General features: G+C 48.2%; 1 protein-coding gene and 1 long non-coding RNA gene across 9 annotated transcripts in view; one reads left to right on the forward strand and one right to left on the reverse strand.

Annotated features, from left to right (window-relative positions):
* The first annotated feature begins 195 nt into the window (after positions 1-195).
* On the forward strand, positions 196-7,333 carry HMGN5 (high mobility group nucleosome binding domain 5). 5 transcript variants are annotated; one of them, XM_041485372.1, is made up of 7 exons: positions 196-377; positions 826-869; positions 2,007-2,036; positions 2,711-2,740; positions 3,197-3,247; positions 5,276-5,419; positions 6,633-7,333. In XM_041485372.1, the coding sequence occupies exons 2-7, from the start codon at positions 855-857 to the stop codon at positions 6,678-6,680; spliced, it is 318 nt and encodes a 105-aa protein (XP_041341306.1). In that variant the 5' UTR covers positions 196-377; positions 826-854; the 3' UTR covers positions 6,681-7,333. The 5 variants fall into 5 exon arrangements, with proteins under 5 accessions (XP_041341306.1, XP_041341305.1, XP_041341307.1 ...); XM_041485371.1 differs by having other exon boundaries at positions 202-377; positions 767-869; XM_041485373.1 differs by lacking the exon at positions 196-377 and adding an exon at positions 576-618.
* LOC121363225 overlaps positions 5,430-25,933 on the reverse strand; it is a 21,009-nt gene continuing 505 nt past the window's right edge. Inside the window, exons 2-5 of one of the 4 annotated variants that reach the window (XR_005956654.1) lie at positions 20,794-21,003; positions 20,404-20,518; positions 15,063-15,160; positions 5,430-6,137 (exon numbers count right to left, since the gene is read on the reverse strand). This is a non-coding gene — a long non-coding RNA (uncharacterized LOC121363225). Of the gene's footprint in view, positions 6,138-14,403; positions 14,983-15,062; positions 15,161-20,403; positions 20,519-20,793; positions 21,004-25,933 lie in introns of those variants that run through there. The other 3 variants (XR_005956653.1, XR_005956651.1, XR_005956652.1) reach the window with 3 other exon arrangements.

A 25,933-nucleotide genomic window follows, 5' to 3' on the forward strand; every position in this document is an offset into this window, starting at 1 on the left:
GCGCAAAGCACCGAGTCCTGACGGTGGTATTAATACACCTTGTGCTTTCCCTTTGGAAATACACAAAATAGGTGGTGGAGGCACTGCCAGACATTGCAGCTATGATGGAAACGAGAGCTGATTTTCCTTAATCCACGCCGAAATCTGAGACTTCACCTTGTGAACAACCTCAGGCTCGCAGGCCCCGCTCCGGGGCCAGCCTCAACAGCGTCAGCCGAGGAGCAAGACCCCAGGAGGCCGGTCAGAGCCGGAGCGCTCAGACAATCCCGGGGCAGTCACACCAGCCGCTCACCCCGCCGGGGCCGGGCCGGACAAAGGCCGCAGCCCGCTCCCTCCGCCGGCCGAGGCCACGGGCGGGCCACGGCCCTTTCCAACAGGTACCGCAGGGCCGGGAGGCGGCGGCGGCGGCCGCGCTCTCGCAGGCCGCGGGGCCGAGGCGGCCATGTTGTGCTCCTGCGGCCTGCGGGAACTTTCGGGGAAGTTTCTGGGGCGGCCCGCGGGGGGCAGGGGCCCGGGGGCGGCGGGCGGCGCCGCTCCCCGCGTTCCCATTGGCCGTTGCGGCCGTCAGTCAGCGGCCGGGCCCATCTCGCGCTCCCCATTCATGCAGTTTGGTTGCGTGTTGGTGTATTTTACTGTTTGCAATAAAGAGGGGGGGATTTTTTTTTTTGTTCAGTTTCTGCCGCAATTAACTCTTGGTCCCTTAAACATCTTCCTTTTTATTTTTGGGGTTTTTTTCCTGTCTATTTTTTTTTTTTTTTTTTTGCAGGACGGTCGGAACAGTTTTTCGCCGCTTCCATTTATTTTTCGATATCTTATCTCTATTAGGTTTTGCAATCAACTATTAAGGTGCAACTATGCCCAAAAGAAAGGTAAGTACGAAAAAAAATTAATTAAAAAACGAGGGAAGGCAGATGGGGAGCGAAGGGGGAGAGATTAAAGCGGCAATCGCGGAAATTTAGCTGTAAAAAAAAAAAAAATTTAGCGCGCGCGCGCGTGTGTGTGTGTGGAGTTTTTTGGGTTTTTTGGTTGGTTTCTCTTTTTTTGCATTTTTAATTTTCGGTGTATGTCCTAGAGCGGAGCGGGGAGCGGAGGGAGAGGGCTCGGGGCGGGCAGGGCAGCGCGGCGAGTTCACTTTTGGGCTGTTTTGTTTGGGAAGGAGGAGAAGGCTGGAGCAGCAGTGTCTCCATGCTGGATTACAAACAGCCATAGTGCTGTGCTGCCCCTGTGGAGAACGCGGGGCAGCAAAACCCCCCCAAAACCTGCGCCACGACCCCCCCAGGGCCCCCCACCCACCTCCGCCAGCGTTTTAATCCCCATCGCGCCATTCCCGGCTGGATTCGCCTTTAAACGTCGCCTCTTTCTCCTGCGTTTGCCTTTGTTCTCCTTTTTTTTTTTTTTGCCTCCCACTTCTTGTCATACCAGATGGTTGTGCAATGGTAATTTGGGGCCATTAGGCGGCGCAGAATTTGAAACTGGCCTTCAAGGAAAGCGGGGAAAAGGGATTTATCGCCGTAGTCAGGAACTTTGGGGCAGCGGGAATATGGGGCGCCCCCCCCATCCTTCACAGCGCGGGCTGGGGGGGCGGGGCGGAGACGCGGTCGCCCCTCCATCACCGTGGCGCCCGCCTGAGGGGTTTCGACCCGGTCCAGGCGCCTCACGGTCCCGGACGGGGCCGCCGGGGGCCTGGACCCAGTCGAAACGCTTCGGGCGGGCGCGATCGCCGCGTTCCCGGTTGTCCCTCATTGTCCTTGCGGGGCCCGCGGCGACCTTGTTGTGTGAGGGGAAATTGGCGGGAACTTTTCGAACTCGACGTGATGACGTAGTGACGGCTGCCGCGGGGCGTTGTGGGAGTTGTAGTCCGCGAGGCGGCGGGGATGGGGGGAGGCCGCCATTGCTGCGGGTGGTGTTGGGGGGCCCTGCTAGCCCCCCCAGCTCCCCTCAGGGCTCAGGTGGAGTCACAGGGGATGGTGCTGCCTTCTCACCTCAGTGTCTCGCTTTCTTTGCAGGCTCCAGCTGAAGGCGAGGCAAAGGAGGAGGTAGGAGTTGTGTGTGGTCCCCACTCCAAGAATTCCCGTGGGGTTCTGCAGAAATTAGGAGGCCCACGCAGCTCATGAGGGGTGTTCAGCCCCTGGGGGTGGCCTGTGCCTAGTTTTGGGGTGCTCGGGGCCATCACTGTCCTCAGAGGTGGCAGGTGACCCCCCAAGGTGGCACTGGGGGTCCAGCAGCTCCCCTGGGCTGAGGTCAGGGACAGGTTCCAGTGGGAACATGTCCCTTTTAGTCTCACAACTCCTGCAAGGAAAGAAAATTTGTCCCTTCGAGGTCGTCAGCAGAGTAAAGTGGCGGCAGCAGAGACCTGCTGAGCAAAGGGTCACTTCTGGGAAGTCACAGAATACTGCGAGTTGTGTGTACAAGGATCATGGATCACAGCATGCTTTGGGTTGGAAGAGACCCCAAATGTGCTCTGCTTCTGCCCCTGCCATGGGCAGGGACGCCTGCCACCATGCCAGGGTGCTCCAAGCCCCATCCAGCCTGGCCTTGGACACTTCCAGGGATGGGGAGTCATCAAGGTCCTCACAACAATGCCCATGATTTCATAAATCCTATGATTTCTATGGGGCTCCATGATGCTGTGTTATTTTGGGTGGCTGTCATGAGAAAGCTGTGCTTTATGTGCTCTCTGAATTTTACTGACATATCTTTCCTTATGCAGCCAAAGAGAAGGTCAGCCAGACTATCTGCTGTGAGTATCTGTAGTTACCCTTTAATATTTTATCACTTGGGATGGGGACAGTTAAAAATAAACTGTTGGGGTTTTTCCCCCAGAATTGGGAAAGGCACGCTTAGAGTATTGCAATATTTAACATTCCCATTCCATGTTTCTGTTCCCTGAGCCTCCCCAGGCTTCTCATATGAGATACAAGGTCTGTGTTAGTGCACACTCCATCTGCACATTCCATCCACAAGTATCCAGAGTTAAGGAATACTGATTTCAGGATGGATTTGTTCCCTGTAGGACTTCTCCATACAAATGCTCGTGGCTCTGTAAATCACCTGCTCTCTCCTTAGCCTGGTAATTTGCCCATTGATTTTTTTTGCAGGGCTAACCAATAATTTTCAAAAGCTACCAAGATAATGCTCATTAAAATAAGTATTTATTTCTGGTATTCACCTGATTTGTTTCTTGTGTTTTTTGCAGAAACCTGCTCCACCCAAACCGGAGCCAAAGCCCAAAAAGGCAGCACCTAAGGTAAGGGTTTTGAACTGAAGTTATGTTTTCCTTCTCAAGATGTTTACAGGGATAAAACCCCAACAATTAACCACTTTGCATATTCATAATTATCTTGAAAGTTTTAAGGTGGAATTATGTGAGCTAAAATAATGAGAAAGACATAATTTCATCCAAGTGCTGCTGAAGGAATGTGGTAAACTGAGCAGATTTGAAATCCCTTGTGGTGAGGCTTTGCTGCTGCTTTACAAGGCTATTCTGAAGTTTCATATAATGCATTGTTGGGAAAATGATGCTTGGAGTAGAGATCAGAGACTCAATTAGAGGAGGCATTGAAAATCGTGCTTTTAATTACAGTTTCTTACTGTATTTCCATTCTGAGGCCCTCTCTGCAGTTAGTTATCAGTTTATCACATTTTAATCACTCAGGGTTCTAGAGACCCCTTCAGCTGGGTATTTTTGGAAATGTCAGAAACATTGGCATGTCTGAGTATAATTTAAAAATAAACTATTTAAAGCTCTTTTTTAGTTTGGAGCAACAGTTTGAAATTTCAAAGGGGGCAGTTCTGCAATCCATGAGGGATTTCTTTCCATCCCCTTCTTATCACCCTTCCCAGCCATCAGTTTGCACTGCCTTTTTGCTAGATTTTTCTGTAAACATTTAGGATTTTGCCGCTAAAAAAACAAACAACAACAACAAAAAAAAAAAAACAAACAAAAAAAAAAAAACCAAAAAAAAAAAAAAAAAACCAAAAAAACAACAACCCTATAGACACCCCAGCAACAAAACTTCAGTGATAGTTTTTTAACCTGTTCCCATCACACATTTTCCTTGTGGTTTGGGATGGTGAGATGGGCAAAGCACAGTGAGGAGACACTTTGGTTGCAGAGGGAGATGATGGGCTGGGAACCAGGAGCTTTTTCCCTTTCCTTTGAAAAGGAATTTGCAATTGCCTATGGCCCAGCAGTCTTCCAAGTGAGCGAAGTTTCCCTCCACATGCTCTGTGTGGAACAGCAGAGATGCTGTGGGTTTCTGCATTATTGGAGGATCTGCTGTTAATTTTGGTGAATTTTTAATAATTGAAGAATCAGATTACTTTACCCCTTAACACTCTTGAGTTTGCCCTTAGCAGCTCATTTCTAAGGTGAATTAACTGTGTGCATTAATAATGAGGGATTGAAGTAAGAAAGTAAACTTTTTGTAACCTTTTAGTAACTTGTAGTCACTGAGACAAATCTCTTGAGTAGATAAATGTATATCCAGTAATGTTCATTTATCCTCATTCAGCTGTGAGCAGATCTTGCAGGGTTTCTGGTTCCTCTGTGGGAAGTAGGTTAATCAAGCAAGGGGCTGAGCCAGTGCTGTTACTTACTGGCAGCAAGAGGCACATCTTTGGAAGTGAAACTAATGAGGGTCAGGTATTTGGGTCAGGATCTGACCTTGCCTATGGAAAATTATTACTACAAAAGCATCAGGTTTTGGGTTTTGTTTTGATTTAGCTTGATCCACATATAAGAAACTGCACTTAAATAATAAATGCAACTCTCTTGTGGTTAGCAGAGTGATGCTGTTAAGTCCCCAGTTTTTCTGGCATAGAAGTGGTTTATTATCACAAGGAACATTTCTGGCAGGGAAGGGGAAAAGTCCTTTGCCTACAGCTTTGTTACAGTTTTCTAAATAGGCATTAACAGCACATCTGTAGTATTCTGGTGTTTGCACATGTTGGTTTTCTTCTGTGGCTGCCTTTCAGCAGCAGGGCAGAAGTACAGGCCAGTTCAACATTTTTTAGCTAATTTAATTGAATGCCTATTTAAAATGAGAATTCTTTTAACCCCAGCCATGGCTGCTTTTATATTCTGCACTTCCTTGTAGCACATTCAGGACAGACAGAAGGAAAACATTTCTCCTGTGAAACTCTGATCTCACCTCAGTTAATAGGAAGTTTGTGGGGTGGAAGGAGGTTGTGCAGAGAGTTTTGGAGTTGAGAACATGCTGATGTACAAGGTGGAAATCAGGATTTAATACATCACTGTCTGTTTTCTTAACAGAAAGAAAAAGCAGCAAATGATAAAAAGGAGGACAAAAAGGCAGCAACAAAAGGGAAGAAAGGAGCCAAAGGCAAAGAGGAAACTAAACAAGAGGATGCTAAAGAAGAAAACCACTCTGAAAATGGAGATACCAAAACTAATGAGGTACTTTAGCTCCAGTGAAGCTGAGAACAGCCAGATGTGCTGGAAGCACAGCTGCAGGGGCTCTGCTGGGCTCCAAGGGTGGGGGGGTCACTGCCACACTGTGAGGACAGAGCAGCTGTGGTACCTGCCCAGGGCAGCTTCCAGGGAGAGCCTGCAGGAATGGCCTTCTCCTTCCAGCTCCTTCCTGCCCTGTGCTGGAGCCCTTGTTCAGGTGCTGTCTGCTGGCCCTGGTCCCTCTCAGGGCTGGCTCACAGCAATGCCCAACATCTGGGGAACAGGGGAGCCCAGGGACATCACCACCCTCCAGCCCTGAGCTGACTTTGCACATCCCCTCTGGACTGCTGGGTTCCTCTGCTGCTCAGCACGGGTTGGTGCTGGGCCAGAAATCTGGTTTTGAGTTCTACACAATTCTTTAAAACAATTATTTGGCTCAGAACAATTCAACAAGGGATTTGCAAAGTAGACTCGGTCTTGCCTCTTATCTGCAGCCTCTTCCCACAGGTCCTTGCTGTGGCAGCTCCTTACCTCAGCTGCCTTTTGCTAGGTCCAGCTGCATGCTCCATCAGCTGCTGAGGGATTGTCCCAGCAGATTCCTTGCTGATAGTGAAGCAGTGTTTTCCCAGGGCTCTCTTTGCCCCTTGTGTTCTGTCACTGACAGTGGTGTCTCTTCATGGGTTGAGTGTCACCATCCAGCCAAGGGTCCTTTATTCTTTCATCTCTGAAACAAGAGCAGGAGCTGCTTGGTTAGAGCACTACATGGCTGATGTGCTTCAGAGGGGCTTTGAGGGAGCTCTGCAGGTTTGATATGTAGACTTGGAAAGTAAAAGCACATTTTTATAGAGAAAGGTGAGAAGTGATTCCCCAAAGTTCAGACAGAGCAGGATTGTGGTTGATGTGTAATTCTTCCACTGCCCCATGATGAGGGCTTGAACTTCCCCTAACATATAATTGATCCTAATTAAAATATATTCCAAACCTCTGCCTCTCTGCAGGCACTTATTCCAAAATTATCTCACTAATTAATACTCCTGTGTTTTTATTTTAAGAATTATCAGCCCATTGTTATATCAATATTTTCTGTGCATTCCTGTCTATCCACACAAAGCCTTGTCCACGTCTGTGTTAACAAACTGGTCTCTTTTTGATGCTGGTTAGATGGGAATCCAATTAGCATTACCAATAATATTTCTATTCTTCCCAACCCCTTTTCTAGGCACCAGCTGCTGAAGCATCTGATGATAAGGAAGCCAAGTCCGAGTAATGTTAACCCTGCCCTATATCTCCATCATTTGGTATCCGTACCTCCATGCTGTATTGTTAACAGAGAGGAATATTTTTATCAACTATTTTATAAATGCAGGTTTTTTTAGCATGAATTTAATTATGGAACATCTTCATCTCGGTTACTTGGGAATTAAATCCCTAACAAACAAAACAAAAAAAAAGTCATTGTTTTTAAATTTTGTGATTGTAATAGTTTGTATGGTACATGGAAAGAATAAGTGGTGGTAGCTTTTGACTTCTGTCAGTGTGTCCCTTTTTGTGTAAGTCATGCTTACAGACTTCAGATTTTAATTTTTCCCTTGTATGTGTTGTATGGTTTCTTAAAGTGGGGAGGTCTCAAAACAAATAACCGTGTGAAACATTCCAGTGGTTCTGTGGGTTGCTTTTATAAAGAAGGTGAGCTATTTTCATGAAAAAAACCTAAGAGCTGGAAATCTGTTGTTTCCCAAATGTAATTTTATTTTGTCAGTTTTGAAAAAAAAAAAAAAAAAAGAAAAATAAATAAATAAAAGTGTAATCCTGTTTTTAAATGAAATACAAACATTTCTTTTCAAAAAGGGCAGGTTGGTTGTATGTACCCACTGTTAGGAATTTTGCTGGATTTATCTTAATAAAAAAGACTCCTCAAAAGCTGATTGTGGTTTGTTGCTTGTGCTGCTGGAAAGGTCCCAGATTCCAGGAGAGCTGCAGTGGGAGAGGGAGAGCCCATGGAGAGCTTGGGGCTTTTGGCTGGGGCTGAAGTCCCTCTCTGCCTCAGTTGTGTGACTTCCCATTAATCCAGGCCTCCTTATTCTGGGAAAGAACTGGACCAGACCAGTGACCTGGGGTCAAGTCCCAGTTCTGTTATTACAGCTTTTTTGTGCAACTTTATCAGCTCCTGCTAAAACCTGCCTTTATAGAAAGTCTCTTCACATCCAGGATATATCTACAGGATATATTTAATAAGAAGAAAAATGTCTGCAATGCAGAAACCTCTCTCCCATTAAATTGTTCCTCAGCCCAGCAATCCAAGAGCTGGAAACCCCAAACAGCACCTCAGTGAGAGTGTCTTGGATGCAGTGGGGTTCAGGATGCATCCCCAGGGCCACTAGAGGATGTCTAAGTGTGGATTTAATTTTCCAGGCCTGAGGCACTGGGGATTGTTATTCCTGCTGCTCCACCTGTTCTGTACAAACACTTGGGGTTAACTGGGCTCCAGCTTCCTCAGCAGTGAAGGTGAGGGAGTTCTGAGGGGCCTTTTCCTTGGCACTGTATTCCCTTAATCCAGCAGAGATTTTGGGCCATGCTCTGGTCTCTCCTCCTGTGAAAACTGATGGAGCAGTAACTGAATTCCCTGTGCCTGGTGGAAGTGTGCTGAGCTGTGGGTAAAACCAGGGAGACTGAACATCCCAGTTGGAACATGCTCCAGCAATAGTTCAAATGTCATCCTGACTGACCTCTAAAAATGATTCACCAAATTTCCACTCCTCCAGGACAGGCTGGGAGAGCAGGAGGTGTTCAGCCTGGCAAAGAGTAGGCTCTGGAGACCTTGGAGCCCCTTCCAGTGCCTAAGGGGGCCTATAAGAAGGAGGCAGAGGGACCTTTCATACAGGCACATAGTGACAGGACAAGGGGAAATGACTTTAAACAGAGTTCAGGGTTAGATGGGATATTGGGAAGGAATTCTTCCCTGTGGGGTGGGCAGGCCCTGGCACAGGGTGCCCAGAGAAGCTGTGGCTGCCCCTGGATCCCTGGCAGTGTCCGAGGCCAGGATGAATGGAGCTTGGAGCAACCTGGGACAGGGGAGGGTGTCCCTGCCCATAGCAGGGGGTGGACTAGATGATCTCTAAGTTCCCTTCCCACCCAATCATTCCATGATTCCATGAGTTTAGCCAGCAGTCAGTGAGAAATCCCAATGGGCCTTCTCCCAGGAGAGAATGCATATTGGAAATATTTTAGATTTGTGTTATTTCCTACCCCAGTGGTTTCTCTAGAAGGGCTTCAAACAGGAATCCAGTCCTGCAGGAAGGTGGAGCCCCTTCTCCCAGCCCTGGTGCCATGGCACCATCTCTCTTTGGCTCCACCTCCAGTCAGAGAGTCTCAAACATTGTGATTTAAGCAGCAGACACTGAGTATAGCTGATATTTCCTTAGCACAGGATCCATCCATCTGCCAAGGTACAAACACCCTTTGGAATGAGGTCACTCTGATCCCAAGTCGTGTCTCTCCATCTGAGCCCAGAGGTTGTTACACAGAGCGTACAACTGAGTGTTTGGTTTTGGTTATTTCTTTCTTGAGTGCCAGGGTGGGAGTTGTTCTTAATTCTATAACTATTGTTCTAATCAAATTCCTTTTTCAAATAAGTACAGAAAATTGCCCAAGAACATTTTGCTCAAATTCATAACTTTTCGGAGCCATGGGGTATTGAGAGAGTTGCACAACTGAATGGATTGTCTGGTTTATGCCAAACCCTCCTCCACGGCTGTCCTGGTGTCTAGACACTGAATCCAAAGCCAGCTCCATGGCAGCTCCCAAGCTTGGCTTATTTTGTCTGAAAAGGAGAGGTTTCAAACTTTCAGGTTTATTTGGAATTTGTGGAGAAAGTGCCTTCCCCAGGGTCCTTGGCTATCTGTTCCCTGTGTTCTGGGTGTTACCAGGTCTGACCCTGGTTGGGAAACATCCACGGATTGCTGTGGATCTGGTTATCATTATTCATCGTAATATCAGCTGGGGACCTTGAGGATGCAAAGGTAAAGAGATTCATGAGTGTGAAGGTAGTGGTGGTTCTGAGGTGATGTCATGGGAAGAGATTTGAGCAGTGTTTGCAACACCCTGCCATGGTGAGGTGTCCAGGCAGCTGGTCAGGATGAGAGGAGACAGCCTCAGGGTGCACCAGACAAGGTTTAGGTTGGATATTAGGGAAAAAAGGGTTGTCCAACCCTGGCACAGGCTGGAGTCACATCCCTGGGGGGGATTTAACTGTGGATGTGGCACTTGGGGACGTGGCCAGTTGTGTCCTTGTCAGTGCTGGGGGAACAGTTGCACTCAATGGACTTGGAGAGCTTTTCCAACCTAAATGTTCCTGTAATTCCATGATCCAGCTTTTGGTGCAGGCTCCCAGAGCAGCACAGTGTCCTCACACAGTATCCTCATGGGATCTTCAACAGAACTGGGCAAGCATTTGCTTTTGTTTGCTCAGAACAATAAACCCACTGAAAACCACTTTGAAAACACTGGTCACTGTCCTGGGAGGGACAGGGAAATCAGAGGAGGCACCTCCAGACTTCATCCTGGTCTCCACCATCAGCAACGCGCTGGAACAGCACAGAGGGAAAAGGCACTGCTGTCTCAGCAAGCCAGAGAATGGCAAACACAGTGAGGTCCTTGGGATGTAAAAAAAAAAAAAAAAAAAAAAAAAAAAAAAAAAGGGGGAAATGGGGGAAAATAAAATAAAACAACCCCTCCAAGCACATAAAAGGAAGGGTTTTGCAGGGTCATCCCACATTTACCTTTGCTCCTTTGAGTGAAGTGACTGTACACAAAAAAAAAAGAAAGCCCCTCTGCTCTGGAGCCAGGCTGGGAGAGCTGGGGGTGTTCACCTGGAGAAGAAAAGCTCTGGGGAGAGCTTAGGGCTCCCTTCCAGTGCCTGAAGAGGCTCTAGGAGAGCTGGAGAGGGCCTTTGAACAAGGGATGGAGGGACATCCCTTTGGAAGGGATGGAGGGACAGGACAAAGGGAAAGGGCTTTAAGATGAAGGATAGATTTAGTTTGGATATTGGGAAGAAATTCTTCCCCACGAGGGTGGGGAGGCCCTGGCACAGGGGCCCCAGAGAAGCTGTGGCTGCCCCATCCCTGGAAGTGTCCGAGGCCAGGCTGTATAGGGGATAGGGGAGGGTGTCCCTGCCCACGGGAGGGGGCAGAACCAGAGGATATTTCACGTCTCTTCCACAACCCAAACCAGTCGGATTCTGTGACACTCCATCAGCTCTGATTTTCAGATCAAGAGCAGCTCCCTGGCAGTTAATGGAGTAACACTGGTGTTAATCTGATGAAGGAGGAAGAAAATTGAATCTCTGCAATGGAAACGATGGCTCCTCCCTCTGACTGTCTCGGTGCTGCTCCTTTCCCGTGCAGCTGCCGGGAGCCCCCGCTCTGAAACTTGATGCCCTGGATGGGCTCCAGGAGCCGGGAACACCCCGGGCCCGGCGCTGCGCGGCTTTCGAGGAGCTCTGTCCTTTGAGAGAACAATGTCAACGTGGCTTCCAGAGAGTGTCCCCGTGCCCGGAGGAGCTAGAGGTGGTCACAAGTGAGCATGGACAAGGGGACAGATGTCACTGGTGACTCATGTGTCCCCTGCTTTGGAAGGGGTGTGATTGGGATTGGGCTAGCGTGAGTCAGGGAGGGGATGGGGAGAGGATCAGAACTGCTCCTCCCCCTTTCACCCACACCTTTCATCTGTTTTCAGAGAAGCTGTGGCTGCCCTGTCCCTGGAAGTGTCCAAGGCCAGGCTGGACGGGGCTTGGAGCACTTTGGTCTCCTGAAAGGTGTCCCTGCCTATGGCAGGGAATGAGATGGGCTCTAAGGTGCCTTCCCACCCAAAACACTCTGTGATTCCATGATTCCATGATCATCCCTGATTTATCCACCTCTGCTGGAAGACGACAGGGAGGGGCCGGTAGGACAGGATCCCAGAGGAATGACACTCCCTTTCTCCTGCAGCACCAACCAGGGAATCACTGGAACAGTGTCAAATGGAAATGACGTCCAGGGATTAGTGTGAACTTCAGGCTGAGGTAACACCTGAAAGCACTGAAAGGAAGTTGGTGCTGATGTGATAGAAAAGGGGAAAACAGCAAATTGGAAAGCTCTGTTCCTAAGACTGGGAATCCAATTGACACCATAAAGCTCTCAAAGGCAACTTAATACAATTGGACACATCTTAAACAATTCCAGACGTTCTTAAAAGGGGGAGAGGAAGCATAAATTACACAGGGAAAAATGCTGGATTGAAACCTAAACACAGAGTGGTCAAGAACACTCCCACTCCCAGCAGCATTCCCAGTAAGGGGGTTCCAGGGCACGGCTGCTCCCCTTTGGAAGTGCCTCCCTCCCAGTGAGCGAGGTGTGCTGCTTCCACTGGGGATGAAGAGCAGCACAAGCCTGGAATTCTCAGTGAAAGCTGCTCCAAAGTTATCCCAGAGCCAAAATCTCACAAAATCGCTGGGGTTTTGTTTGTTTAACATGAACAATTCGGGGAGGGGGTGGAAGTGCATTTCTTGGAGCTCAAACCAGATGTGCGACATCCCAGCCACAAAGCTCCAGCTTCTGCGCTGTTTGTTTTCCCCCCAGGAAGATGAAAGGAGCTGTGGAGAAGGTTTGGATTGTGGCAGCTCTCGGGTTTCACCCTGGCTCCAGGGGCGCTGGCAGAGGCTGCTCTGTGGGACCACAAACGAGTTTTGCTGTTTCATGGATCCGGGGCCACTGCTCCCCTCGGAACACGGCTGGAGTTGGAGGTGGGCTGTTCCTAAGCCTCAGGCTGAGACTCAGCCTTCCAGCAGGCTGGAATTTTGCTTGGTTTGGTTTCTTCCTTCATATAAATCCACTGTCACGGAGGTGCTGACCAGAAGTACTTCCCCAAGTCATGGTTCTATTTTGTGCCAGCTCTGCCAGGAGAGAAAGGCTGGAGTTGCCTCTCCGGGCCTCATCCAAGGGCAATCCTGCAGGATCTGCCTTCTCTTCCTATAAATCCTTCCACGCTGCCAACAGAAAGTTCCAAATCCAGGCCAAACGTTCCCTGCTGTGGTTTCACCACCCATGTGGTTACAGCCTGGTTATCAACGGATATCTTGGAGTAAACCCCGACTTCCCCACTCCGTGTTTACTCCTGTGCTCCTCTATACCTACAGCATTACCCTGGGAATAATTAAAATAATTAACAAGTGTAATTAACTGTTGGAGGGGAAAGGAGACTTTTAGGACATTATACCAGCAACAATTAAATAAATTACCCTTTTTGTCTTGCAAGGAATTGACAGACAGGGGGGAAAAGGATGCGGGATTTGTATTCCCTGGTGCAGCGGCACAGGGACAGTGAATAGGGGTCGGTGGCTCTTGTGTGGGGACACAAAGCAAACAAAGAGGCCCCAAATGAAATTACAGAGTGGCAGATGCAAAACGAGCATATTTCACACAATGAGTAATTAAACCATGTAACTCATTGCCCAAATGGAGCACAGGAATCATAATGGCTTAGGAAGTGATTACACAAATTCTTGGAAGATGATCCAGCGGGGCTGTGGGACACAAAGACATGTCACCAGCGCAGGACCAGCACCCCGTGGTGGTGGGAGAGGACCCGGAGCTGTCCCTGGCCCTGGACCTCTGGAAGGAGCTGGGGAGTGAGGGGACACAGGTTTGTACTCCCCCTTTTGTTTGATCCCCTCCAGCCATTCTGGGCACTTTGAAAGGAGGAAAACTTCCCTGCTGTTCACTGTATGTGGCTGTTGGTGGGGACAGACACACGGCGTGGATGTACCCAAGGTACCACCTGTGTCCCTGCCAAGCCTTGTGCCACTGACCTGGGCTGTGCACATGCCCCTGTGCAGGTGTGTTCCTGGAAATATTCTCCATTGGAGCTGAATTTTTCCCAGGAGGAAAAGGGCACCACATCCTCCTGTTCTCGGCAAAACCCCCTCCCCAAATGCCACCCTAGGGCCCAGGTTTGCTGGGTGCTGCTGGTGCTGAAGGTGAGGTGATGGCCACCACTGGGCTGCAGAAGGGGTCCAGATTCCCAGCTCCCAGTGCTGCTCCATTTTGGCTTGGGAATTATTTACAACCCCCTTTGTGGCCCACCTTGGCTATAAATCATCTTGGCTTCACTTGGTGCTGTAGCCTCTAGGTGGTGGTCCTGGTTGGGGGTTCCTGCATGGCTGCTCTGCACACACAGCAAGGTCATCCCTGGGAATTTGGGGTTATCCAGCTGCTGGGGTGATGGCATGGGGACCAGGGGCAGGTACCACAGCTCTCTGGGTGTCACAGGACGTGGCACCATGCTGGTGGCTCCACAGGGCTGGGGGATGGTGACAGCAGCTCTGTCCCTGCTCTTGCTGCAGGGATGCCCAGCAAGGATGCACAAGCAGGGACCAGAGAGCAGCCAAGGCAAAATGTATCCATGGTTCTCCTCCATCACCTGGAAGTGTGATGTCCTTGCAAGAGCTGGAACCTTCTGGAATGCTGGGAGCTCTCCCTGCCTGCCCCGCAGCCTCTTTGCTGACGAAATTTGGGGTGACAGGAACAGTGCAGTGTGTCCTATGAGGACAGGCTGGGAGAGCTGGGGGTGCTCTGGAGAAAGCTCTGGGAGACCTTAGAGCCTCTTCCAGTGCCTAAAAGGGCCACAAAGAAAGATAGACAGAGACTTGGAATAAGTCACAGAGTGAGAGGAGAGATCTCCTGGCCTCAGCAGCCCACGGCATCCCTGGGAGAGCAACAATGTGCCCATAGCTGCAGCAGGAATTGGTGATACTTGTGTACAGTTTATATATTTATGTTTTATACATATCACAGAATCCCCGACTGCTTTGGGTAGGAAGGGGCCATAAACCCATCAAGTTCCACCCCCTGCCATGGACAGGGACACCTTCCACTAGCTCCAAGAATAACACAGATTTTTGTTTCTTTCTTTCTTTCAGGGCAATTTTCATCCCAGTTGCTGGAAAACTGAATGCTAAAAAGCTTCAAAAGTGGGAAGGAAAAGGGCAGTGTGCAGCAGTTCCAGCCAATCCTGGGCTTATTATTTTTATTATTATTATTATTATTTCCTTTCCAAAGACCGAGGGGGGAAAAATAGCCCGATTACCCCGCGCATCCAGCGCGCCCAGCCAGCCGTGAAAAGCAAAGCCAGTGTCATGGCAATGGCAGATGGCACAGAGCGGGAGCAGGAGCGGGAATGGGAGCGGGAGTGGCGGCAGGAGCGGGAACGGGAGCGGGAACGGGAGGGAGGGCTCCGGCCCCGACCTCCGCGCGGACCGCGCTCCTAATTAGCCCCGGAGCAGGGACTAATTAAACCCGGAGGTAAGACAAGTGATTACTTTTCCTTGCAGTGATGTGGATGGAGCCGGAGCTGGTGTTGGAGTCGTCCTGACATCAATGGTAGGAAACGATTTCAGTCTCGGCGCATCCCTCCCGCGCTGCCAGGGAGCCGCAGCAGCTATTCCTGCTCTCCCAATGACCAGGGGCTGCAGAGAATGTGGCATTGCAAGGAAATACCGATGGGAAGGAGAGAGGCAGTGTCTGGATGCTGCGCTGATGACGTCAAAATGTGACAGTCTCACTTATTAGCATTATTTGGCACCCAAGTATCCAAAGTGCCCCCTTGAACTCACCCAGGGTTAGAAACTCCTCTTCCCTCCTCCACAGTTGTTTTGGAGTATTCTTTCATGCTACATAACCTCATTCCTTTTAATCCACTCCTTCTGGTTTCCTATAAAAGAAGCAGTTGGAAGTAAATTATTTTCACTGCCATTAAACTGGGTGCAAAGCTCTCAGAAAATGGGATATAGAGAGGAAAATGATGATATTATATAATATAAATACAGAAAAATACATTATATTAGTATTATATTATATTATATTAAATACAGTTATTCTGTAAATGTATTTATTTTTGTACTACAAGAACTGGAAGTCCAGAGCTGCTCATGCAGCTGCCGTTGCTGATGATTCCTTCTGAGATGTGCTGGGCCTTCCACGGCTTTTATGGATGGGCTGAACTCTGCAAAAACCATGGGAAAACCTGTAGTTGTGGAGCCTTTGGTATTTCTTTGCCCATTCCCAGGCAGATGCTCTGTCCCCAGCACACACACCCTGGGTGAGCACAACACCAGTGCACACTGCCTCTGCTCAGCTTAAAATAGCTCCAGCCCTGCCCTTCCTGCTGGAGCACTGGGAGCATCTCTCCATGATCTCAGTCCCTGGGGATCAGTGGGATTTCCAGAGCAACATCCCCCTCTTGCAGAGCATCATCTGGATGATTCAAACTCAAGCGTTGCCGGATTTCTGCTTCCCAGTGAAACACCACACAATTTGTGTTTCTATTTTTACCCTGGATTAGTCAAGGGTCGCTGCAGGACCAGATCAGGGGTGCTGGGCTTTCCATGGCCTTATGCTTCATCCCATAAATGCTCTTGGCCTTTGGCAAGCAGGAGGAAAGCCTGACAGGAAAATTCCTCTTTGCTGCCAGGGTTGGATCCCTGAGGAGCTGCCAGGGCTGCTGCAGGTCAGCAGAGCTCACAGCCTCACCCCCACCACAGCACTGCCCATCCCAGCTTCCCTCACACAGAGGTGGTCAGAGTCACCCACTCCAGTCTAAAAAGCGTCCAGAATTATGAGAAAACTTGGGAATATCTCACCAGCAGCGCTGTGGCTGAATCACCACAGCTCCAACCTGGCTGGGATGCTCATGGGATGAAAAGAGCCAGGGAGAGTTTGGAATTTCCAGAGAAATCTCTACATTTCTACCTGTTGCTGTTATTTAATGCAGAAACAAGGGGAAAGCAAACCTGTCTGGAAAGAACAAATATGGAAACGGAGTTTGGGATTGTTGGAAAGGGATGGACTATGTCCATGAAAAATATTAGCAATAATTAGTCCCAATCATTGCTGTGAGCTGCAGATATTGATAGTCTGGATCTCACATCCATCAGAATGACTTGTAGTTATCAGCAGCTCCAGGGTTTTCCTGCCCTCCAGCAAACACATTGTTGCTTCTTCTGGAGGTCTGGTCATGTTCTGTTTCATTTCATTGCTGAGAGAAATTAAAATATTTCTTACATCTGCATCAGCATCTGGTAACAGATTAGGAATTAGGAAGCTGAAAATTTAGCTGAAAATAAGAATTTAGGAAGCTGAAAAAATATTTTAAAATACATAAACATAAAAATATATACATATAAAAAATGGGAGCTTCCTCCCTGTATTCCCTGAGCATATGAGGTTGCTTCCAATGCACATTTTATTTTAAGGTGAGTTATTTTGTTGCCATAGTGACATCATTCAGGTTTCCAACCGCCGTGTTGGTTTTCTCCCAGGCAAGACTTGTCACAAGCAGTCAGCGTCCCCAGCCCCTTCCTGGCCAGCAGCTTCCCACGGGGCTGCAGGATTCCCTGGAATTCCAGCCTGCAGGATGAGCTGTCACCACTCCCTGCTAAGGCACCGGGGGACACAGGATCTGGGGGAGTCAGAGAGGAGAGGCAGGCAAAGAAAAACTCCAACCGAAAGGATTTTCCTCTGCTCATTCCTTATCCTTCTTCCTCCACCTGTGCAGTGAGCTGGGAGAAGGTCAAAGAACCCGGTAGCTTTATTAATGAGTGCTAATTAATACACTCAGCTGCCTCTGGTGTCACTGTGCTCATGTACCCCAGGCCCTGACACAGGCAAGAATAAACCATGTTTGCCCCCAAAAGATTAAAATCTCTGTAAATCCTATTTCTTACTGCACAGGTGTCTCATGGATTTACTTTACTACGCAGAGAGCTGCACTAAAATAAAGATTTTAAATACAAAGGTCTGTAATTATGTTAATAAAGATGTAAAGAAATGGGATTCTCTGGTAAGGGAATATTTGTGGGGTTATTTGGGTCAAATGGGCTCTGTAAGTGTATCGGAAATTAATATTTAATTTTATGTATTTTTACATTAAATATTTAAATTCATTGTGTTATTATGATGCTAAAGACTTTTAATGGGAAATGCATTTTTTTCTCTAATTAATTTAATTAAAGTAGGCAGAGTGTGCCTCATTAGCCTAAAACCTATTTCATGGGTGCCAGGCCCTATATGTGACTGAGAGCCCGAGTGCCTGTTCTACTGCAAGGCCAAAAGGAGCTCAAAAAAAAAGCTGTTTCAAAGGTTTGCTATGTTTTTAATTTTAAATAAACCATTCCCAGATTATCAAATCAAGGCTACATTCCCGTGGCAGACCTGAGCCCTGTGTAAGCCTTCCCAGCATTGTAGCATCTGGCTAAATCCAGCCCAGATTAAAGCAAAGCTTTCATTGCACAAACTCTCCCTGAAAGGAGCAGGATGCTCCTGACGCCGGGAAAAGGACAGAGCTGGGAATTGCAGGCAGAGGATAAGGAATGCCAAAGGCAGCAGCAGGGTCCAGAGGAGAGGAGGCAAGGTCCTGTGCTGTACGAGGAGCTGGTGCACTTCTCCCCTGCAGAGGGAATTTGGGAAGCAGAGCCATTCCAGCCACGGCCGTTGGGTGTTCCTGAGATCAGCCCGGCTCCCTGATGGAAACCCTCTGGAACACAGCCTGGACACACCAGTCCACAGCTCAGCAACAGCCTGCACAACAAGGCTCTTGGCTTGCAGAGGTTTTAGCCAAAGCCATTGTTTTAACACCCTTTTTTAATATTTATTTCTGAATGTCTTTGACTGGGGGAAGGGTGGAAGGGGCTCCCAATTTAATTCCATAATCCTCCTAAGCCTTGCTTAATGCACTCACTCTGCCTGGCCTCTGTGACTTCTACAGTGGTGTTTTGGGTGGTTGCAGCACTGCCCTGGACAATGTCCCATCATTTATTTTGCAGCTATTTGAGGGAAATGATTCCCAGGGCTGGAAGCCTGGTTGTTAAATCCATATTGCCAAAGGAAACAAACTCTGTCACCCAGATGGTGCTGGACCTCGGGGCTGCCACGTGGATTCCTGGATGAGGTAGCTCAGAGTCCAGTTGAAAACTCCCAAAATTAACATTAAAGCAGGAGCAGGAGACTTCAGCAGTTGGTGAAAAATGTCATTTTTAGCTGAGGGGGTGGGTGGGGCTGCAGGGAACAAAGCAGAGTGCCCAGCTCTGGGACACCCACGTCCCCTGGGATGAGTCCCCCCAAGCATGGCCATGGCTCACCCCAACTGCCCTTGGGTGGGAGGGATGGCAGTGCTGCTGGAGGGAAATTCCAACAACAGATTTTGTCCTGCTGCTGTCTTCTCCTGACAGGGAGGGAGTGCTGCAGCCTGATTTGTTTTCCACATGTTCAAGAAAGACAAAACAACGCTTTCAAGAGTCTTGAGGCATCTCACGAGCCTCCGGTCTCCCTAAATTCCTCCCTCAGTTCTCAGCTCCCAGGATTTCTCCAATATCTGCTTGAAACCTGCACCAAGAGGACAGCATCACTCTCAGTGGGACTTTTCCATGTCCCATTTCAGCATGCACTGTGTCTCTCATGGGAACGTTTCTCGGCCATTCCAGAGGCATCCTGGAGTCAGCAAAGACAAAACCCCAAATACAAGGGCATGGGGGGCTGGCAGAGTCCATAGGCAGCAGCAAAGTCAGCATGGGAAGAAGGGTTTGGAAGAAAGCCAAGGTCTGAAAGGTGTTACCTGTGACAACCTCAGTCAGCAAGCAGGAGGAAGGAGCAAAGAGAGGAAAAAAAAGAAAAGACTGAGATCTACTGACTGCACAGAGCAGGAGGGAGAAAGGTGTCCAGAGACATCATGAAACACATGGAGAGAAGAGGATCCTCAACAGGAAATGGCAGATCCTTTAGACTTCAAGGACAACGTGGAGAACGAACAGGAGAAGCTTTCTTCCACCTCTACAGCCTTATTCCACATTTATGCCATTATAATCCAGGGATAACAAAGAAAACCTCAGGGAAATAAGGACTGATGGCACAGTTCTGTCCTGATGGATACCATGTGCCTTCACAGCTTCACCTCCCACCTATGGTGGTTTTCCAGCAGAAACTCAACCACACAGAACTTGGGGACTTCATAAACTCTTAACAGACTTTTATTGGTGTAAGAAAAATGAAAGGGAACAGCCAACAGGGCAAGAACTTGCAGGTGCTGAAAACCACCTCACTGGAAATTAAATTACATTAGTCCTTCAATCAAAAAAAACCCAAACAACACTTTAAAGGACCTTCCAAGAATGTAAGGCCTCTCTAAATCAAGATGACACACAAAACATATTCTAACAGGTTATGTCTCAAGCCCTAATAATTTAAGGCAAAAAATAAAAAGAGATTCTGAAATCTGAACTCCTGAGGACATCAGGGGAAAGACTTTTCCCAGAGATAGAAAGCTGGAAGGCTACAGGAGAATGTGAATGTCCATTAAATGATGGAAGTGCAAGAACTAAATGAAATATGGGGTCACTCTACTGCAGAGGAATTTATGGAAGCTTCCATGTTAAAGCTTTTCCTTATGAAGGATAAGAGGGAGATGTCATCTCAAACTGAAGATCACGAGAAGAGGCTTTATAATCTATAAATAAAGATAATGGGAAGAGAATTCCTGTATGGGACAGCGCTTTGAGAAATGTTCCAAAATCCCATCCTTGGATTCCATGATCAGTGACTTAGAAAGTTCATTCTAAACTCACACTCCTGTGAACAAATTTACACAGGACAGTTTTGCAATTCATCACCTCATGCAGTAATTGAGAATTAATTTTATAAGACTGTATTTAAAGAGTATTACTGAGCTTATTTACAATGTCTGCCTGTTAAGCATATCAAGAAATAAAAAAAAAAAATCATAAAAATGTTTTATAACCTTTTATTTCAATAAAAGCAGTGCTGTAAAAAACCCTATTGCACTCCTTCCCAATATTTCTGATATTTTTGGAGAATGAAAAATATAATTGAAACATAAAAGTCCTCAAAACTTTATGGAAAAGGGTATGGGATACAGAGGGATGTAATTTTATTAAAATTGTTTACTTAGCTGAGGGCATTCCAGTAAAATTTGCATGTCCAGGGAGAGACGTGATAAATTCCCAGCTGCAGTCAGATGCTTTGTGCCCAGGCTTCCAGCAGAAGCCAAAAATGCAAAAACCTAAAAAATCACAAACAAAACATCAAAGGATTATTTACAAATATTTAGCATGACTTGAAGTTACTGAATTAGCCCAGCAGTGATATCAGGTGTTATTTTCGGGGCAAGACCCTTGAGCAGGGAACCCCTGGACTGGTAGCAGCCACAGCAAGTCAGAAGCTGGAAAAGGCTGGGAACAGGGGCTTGATCCCGACCAGGGGACACAGGTGAGAATCAGGCCCCTAGACAGGGATTGTGCAGAGTGCAGTAGTGACAGCAGCAATAACAAAACCTACCTGCTCACGCACACCCAGTAGTAATTTTGCTGCTGTGAAACATGGGGTTCCAGGCACTTTGAGGTACAAAGTTGGAATTCAGAGATGCTGAGGATGGACCTGACATTGATATCATTCCCCCAGTCCTTCTGCTGGCAGAGCCCAGAGCACACAGGGACACAGAGCCACCCCTTTTCCTGGGTGTTCCATCCACAGCTGGATTTGGCATTTCTGTGTGAAATACAGATAAAGAGAAATGTTTAGATAATAGCCAGAAATGTCACTGCTCTGCAAACCAGGCAGATTGAGTTCCCCCAGCCGCAGCAGGGCTGCACACACTGATCACAGCTCACAGCAGCTAATGGCTGCCATAAGGAATATGAGATATGGATCAGCCCACGGAGCAAGGGATTCCTGCTCCAGGCAGGTGGAATTTGGGCTGAGTGGATTTTAGCATTCTCAAAAGGAAAAACACATCATATTTACATCACCAGAACAAGTAATTTTTCAACAAGATGAACTGCTGCAAGATAGAATTTAGAAACAAAGGCGAGCGGCGTCCTGGCTGTGCCTCCATCGCCTTCCTATGGGATAATGTCGCACCCAACTCTTGGATGTCTGGCACCATCTAGAGGAATAACTGGAATGATGCAGCTGAGAAATTAAATAATAAATTATTATAAATAGCAAAAATCCTAGAGCAGATCTTGTGTAATATCTAACAGCTATTTAGATATAATTTAACAGCTCTTGTCGAAGAAGAGAACCATAGGAAGGAGTGGAAACTTGGAGATTTGTCCTGCAAAAACAGGATGTTCATTTGCACACAAAAGCCTTGCACTCCAGCAAGTGTAATTAGTGATAATTATTTTCCATCTCATTTATTTTTTAAAATAAACTATGATATCAAAATTTGAGGTTGCATGTAAAGATCTTAAAATAAGCTTGGACTTTTTAATATTCCTTTATTCACAACTGTGTAGCACAAGGCACCCACTCCTGAATTCCTTCTGAACAACTCTTATTTTTGAATCAACTAAACAAAAACTTGGATTTAATTTAACTACCATCCTGGTTTGTTCTTTAGCTCAATATGAAAGACCCAAGATTAGCAGAATGTTCATAGAAATCCTCGTGGGTTGCTTCCAACTCACGGGTATTTTATGAAATGTACACAGAAAACATTATTTTTAAAAAGCCAAAAATGCTTAATTTGTTCCAGTGTTTAAATCCAGCTGGATTCAGGCATGTGCATCCCCATCTACATTTACTGGAAAGGTACAATGCAGTTAAACCACCACACCTGCACAATTCCACTCTAAACTTTCTTTTTTTAACTGTACATTTCTGGTTATGCTAAACCACAATTCTGTTTTCACACACAGCTAAAGCAGGATTTGACTCATGAGGGCAGAATAATCATAAATAAAATATGAGAGAGACACCTTTACCTGGTTTTACAAGCTGATTGTGGGAAAGCTCATTTAATTTTGTAATTAAATTAAACAGGGGGTTGAATTTCACTTTTAACCACAACTGAGAGTAAAACTCCCTACAACACCAAATGGGGAGAAGCGATGGATATTTGAATGTCATCAGTTCCTACTCCTAAAATCCCTCAAAAACCTTCTTTTTTTTTTTTTTTTTTTTTTTTTTAAAAAAGAAACAGCTACAATCCAGCTTCTTCCCTAAAGAATCTCTGCTCCTGAATCCTTCCGTGGCTCATTAGTCTGTTCTCCCTCCTCCTGCCACCAGCTGCTGCTGGCATTTACATAACAGAGCTGTGCTCTGAGGAAAGATGAATCAGCACATCCATAAAATCCTGCTTTCACTCTGAGATTTACTATCACCCCCAGCATGCTGCTGCTTGGATGCAGAGGATCTGGAAAAAGATGAGTCATGGAGCTGCAGAATCCACGTGTGGTGTGGAAATGGAGCTCCTGGGGAAAGAGAGGATGGCTTTACTCACCAGACGTGACTCCTGGAGGGGAAAACCCAGGAGAGGTGGGAAGAGGTATCGGTAACAGCCTTTGGAGCAGGCTTGGGGAGTAATGAAGCAACTGGGAGAGCGTTAAGGAGAGGAAGCTGAGCTGCCAGGGAGTCAGGAATGTCGGGAAGAAGCTCGGGAGTGACTGCACAGCCAGGCTGAGGGAAGTCCCCTGTGAACTGTTTGGAACGAGGAATGCTGGCTGTACCTGCCCCTGGTGCAGGTACAGCTGCACCCCGCAGCACACACAGGACACACCTGGGGCATTCCCAACACTCCCCCCTCCTGCTGATGCAAGAATCCATCTGAGCCCGATGTGGAGCAACACCAAGCACGGCAGAGCACTGACCCAAGGTCGTGGACTGAGCACCAAGCAAGGAGCAGCCAGGTTCCCAGCTGGGATGCTGCAGGAAGGACACAAGCAAGGCATGGATAAGCTGACGTTGGGAGCATTTTCTATCCCAGGCTTTTGAAAGCCCCTTTTAGTTACTACAGAAATCCTGATGGACTCTAGACAGGCCCAAACAGAACAATCCTGCCTGGTGGTGCTGCAGCTTCACCTGTGCCACCCCCAAAGCTCAAATGAAAGCAAATTGTGAGTGGAGAGATTCAGTAAGGCACCAAAAGGTGCCAGGGAAATGTCATATTCCTAAAGAAATACAGAATCATGGAATCCCAGAATGGTTTGGGTTGGGAGGGGCCTTAAAGTTCATCCAGCCCCACTCCTGCCACGGACAGGGACACCTTCCAGTGTCCCAGGTTGCTCCAAGCCCCATCCAACGAGGCCTTGGACACTGCCAGGAATCCTGGAGCAGTCACATCTTCTTTGGGCACCCTGTGCCAGGGCCTCTCCACCCTCACAAGGCAGAATTCCCTCCCAGTATCCCACCTAACCTGCCCTCTGGCAGTGGGAAGCCACTCCCCCTGTCCTGGCACTCCAGGCCCATGTAGTCTCTCTCCATCTTCCCTGTGGGCCCCCCTCAGGCACTGGAAAGCCACAATTAGGTTACCCTGGAGCTTCTCTTCTCCGGGCTGAACAATTCCAATTCTCTCAGCCTTTCCTCACAGCAGAGCTGCATTCTCCCTCTGACAGCTTGGTGCCTCCACTGGATTTGCTCCAACAACTCCAGGTCCTTCCTGTGCTGGGGATCCCAGGGCTGGAGGCAGCTCTGCAGGTGGGGGTCTCACCTAAGCATGGATGTGGAGCTGTTGGCACCAAAATGCACCAGGACATGGTGCTGGCCAGTATTTATGGAGCTGGTTTTCCCTGACATGAAATTCTGTTCAGCTCAGGAAGATGGATTTGTACCTTCAGGGCATATTACAAAACATCATCTGTGTTTTCTCCTTTGCCTTCCCATCACGCATGAAAAGATGAGCTTGCAGTTCTGGGCTCTGAAGATAGGTGGGAGAAGCGTTACCTCTCTGGAGAGTGGGATCAGTGTGTGCTTCTCCTGGCTGGGAATTCATTCTGAGAACAGCAGTTTCACCCTGTCTCTCCCAGGAAGCTCTGCAGCTTTGGAGGCTCTGGGGTCCTGCTGGGAAGCTGGCAGAGCTGCTACTGTTGGGAAGCCACTGGAATTTGCAGCTTGGTGAGGTGGCACCTCGTGTCTGTCCACTGACGAGCTGAGCAATGAACCTGCCCTGAAAACATTCCAACAGTAATTGTTTGGAGCCTACAAGAAAAATGGCAAGGGACTTGGGACAAGGGGAAATGGCTTCCCACTGCCAGAGGGCAAAGGTAGGTGGGGTATTTGGAAGAAGTTTTTATTGTGAAGGGGCTGAGGCCCTGGCCCAGGATGCCCAGAGAAGCTGTGGCTGCCCCTGGATCCCTGGAAGTGTCCAAGGCCAGGCTGGACAGAGCTTGGAGCAACCTGGGATAGCAGAAGGTGTCCCTGTCCGTGGCAGGGGTGGCACTGGATGAACTTTAAGGTCCCTTCCACCAAACCGTTCTGGGATCCTATCAACAGCCACTGAGAACTCAAGAACTTTAGAGAAGGATGAAGAGGAAACAGGGTCCACGCATCACCCAGTTAATCCAAGCTCCTGGCACAAAACAACTTCCACAGGAGGATGAAGGGCAGGTGAGTACAGGTGAATTATGTGAAACGGCTTCATGCCAAATCCCCAAATCCTCCCTAGCTGGTTGGGTGCCTGGAGGCATCCCGTGGAGCTGCCAGCAGGAAGGACTGCATCCTGACTGCACAGCAACAAAACTGCGAGCCAGTGCTCCACAGCAAAGCCAGTCCCGAGCAGCTGCTATAAATATGTGCTCAGACTGAATTTATTCTTAATATTTCCAGAGCATCGACTCACAGTGATGCAGCTCTCCGTATTCCCGGCGTGAGGAGAGGCTGTCCTTTGTTATGCCATGATGACAGTGGTTTTTACACTGGAGTCCTAACACTGAATGTCAGGTCCTTGAGATAAAATACAATTCACTTGATGTGTTTTAGCAACTAATTGCTGAAGTGATGTCGATTTCAGGAGCTCTGACAGGACGCATCCCATGGAAAAATATTTATTTCTATTAAAACTATCTACTTTGACCCGGCCTCTTTGTTCCTCGGGGAGAACAGGTGCTGTATCCATCATATTGGAATTTCCTGGTCACTGGGAGCAAACAATTTTATTTAACTCCTAAAGCCACCTGAACCTGAGACACCTCCCTGCAGCCAGGCCTTGTTTACCGAGAGCCTGGAAGGGCTGTCACCTCCCCACTGAGCAATCCTGTGTCCCCTCCACGGCACACGCGTGGGCTCCATCCCCCTACCCTTGACAGGATCCTTAAGATTCCTGAATCCCTTCATTCTCTTAAAAACTGCTTCATTTGAGGCATTCACGGGCCTCCATTTCCCAGGCGCTGTCAGGCAGGAGGCCACGACCAGAGGCCGAGAACACTGCGGCCGTGAGGGCGGGAGTCATGAGGGCCGGAGCTGTGAGGGCTGAGGGCCGAAGCCGCGAGGACAGAAGCCGTTAGCGCTGCCCCGTGACGGCTACGGGGCCCTCTAAAGCACAGCCCGGCTCAGCGCAGCCCCGTGACCGCGGCCAAACACCTCGGGCACATCCCGGCTCTCCCGGCCCTTCCTCTTCCTCCCCTTCCTCCTCCTCCCTCAGCCGCCGCCCGGAAGTGGCGGGCGCCCCCCCGCGGCGCGTCACCGCCCCGCCCTTCCT

This window comes from Pyrgilauda ruficollis, unplaced genomic scaffold (genome assembly GCF_017590135.1).
Source record: "Pyrgilauda ruficollis isolate IOZ18807 unplaced genomic scaffold, ASM1759013v1 scaffold7, whole genome shotgun sequence".
Lineage (NCBI taxonomy): Eukaryota > Metazoa > Chordata > Aves > Passeriformes > Passeridae > Pyrgilauda > Pyrgilauda ruficollis.

What these genes read in the sequence shown, in the direction of transcription:
- HMGN5 (XM_041485369.1), top strand. Translation starts at nt 1,965, where the DNA reads ATGGTGCTGCCTTCTCACCTCAGTGTCTCGCTTTCTTTGCAGGCTCCA. An exon ending in AAGGCGAGGCAAAGGAGGAG is followed by an intron (nt 2,037 to 2,710) that starts GTAGGAGTTGTG and finishes TTCCTTATGCAG; the next exon opens with CCAAAGAGAAGGTCAGCCAG. An exon ending in GAGATACCAAAACTAATGAG is followed by an intron (nt 5,420 to 6,632) that starts GTACTTTAGCTC and finishes CCCCTTTTCTAG; the next exon opens with GCACCAGCTGCTGAAGCATC.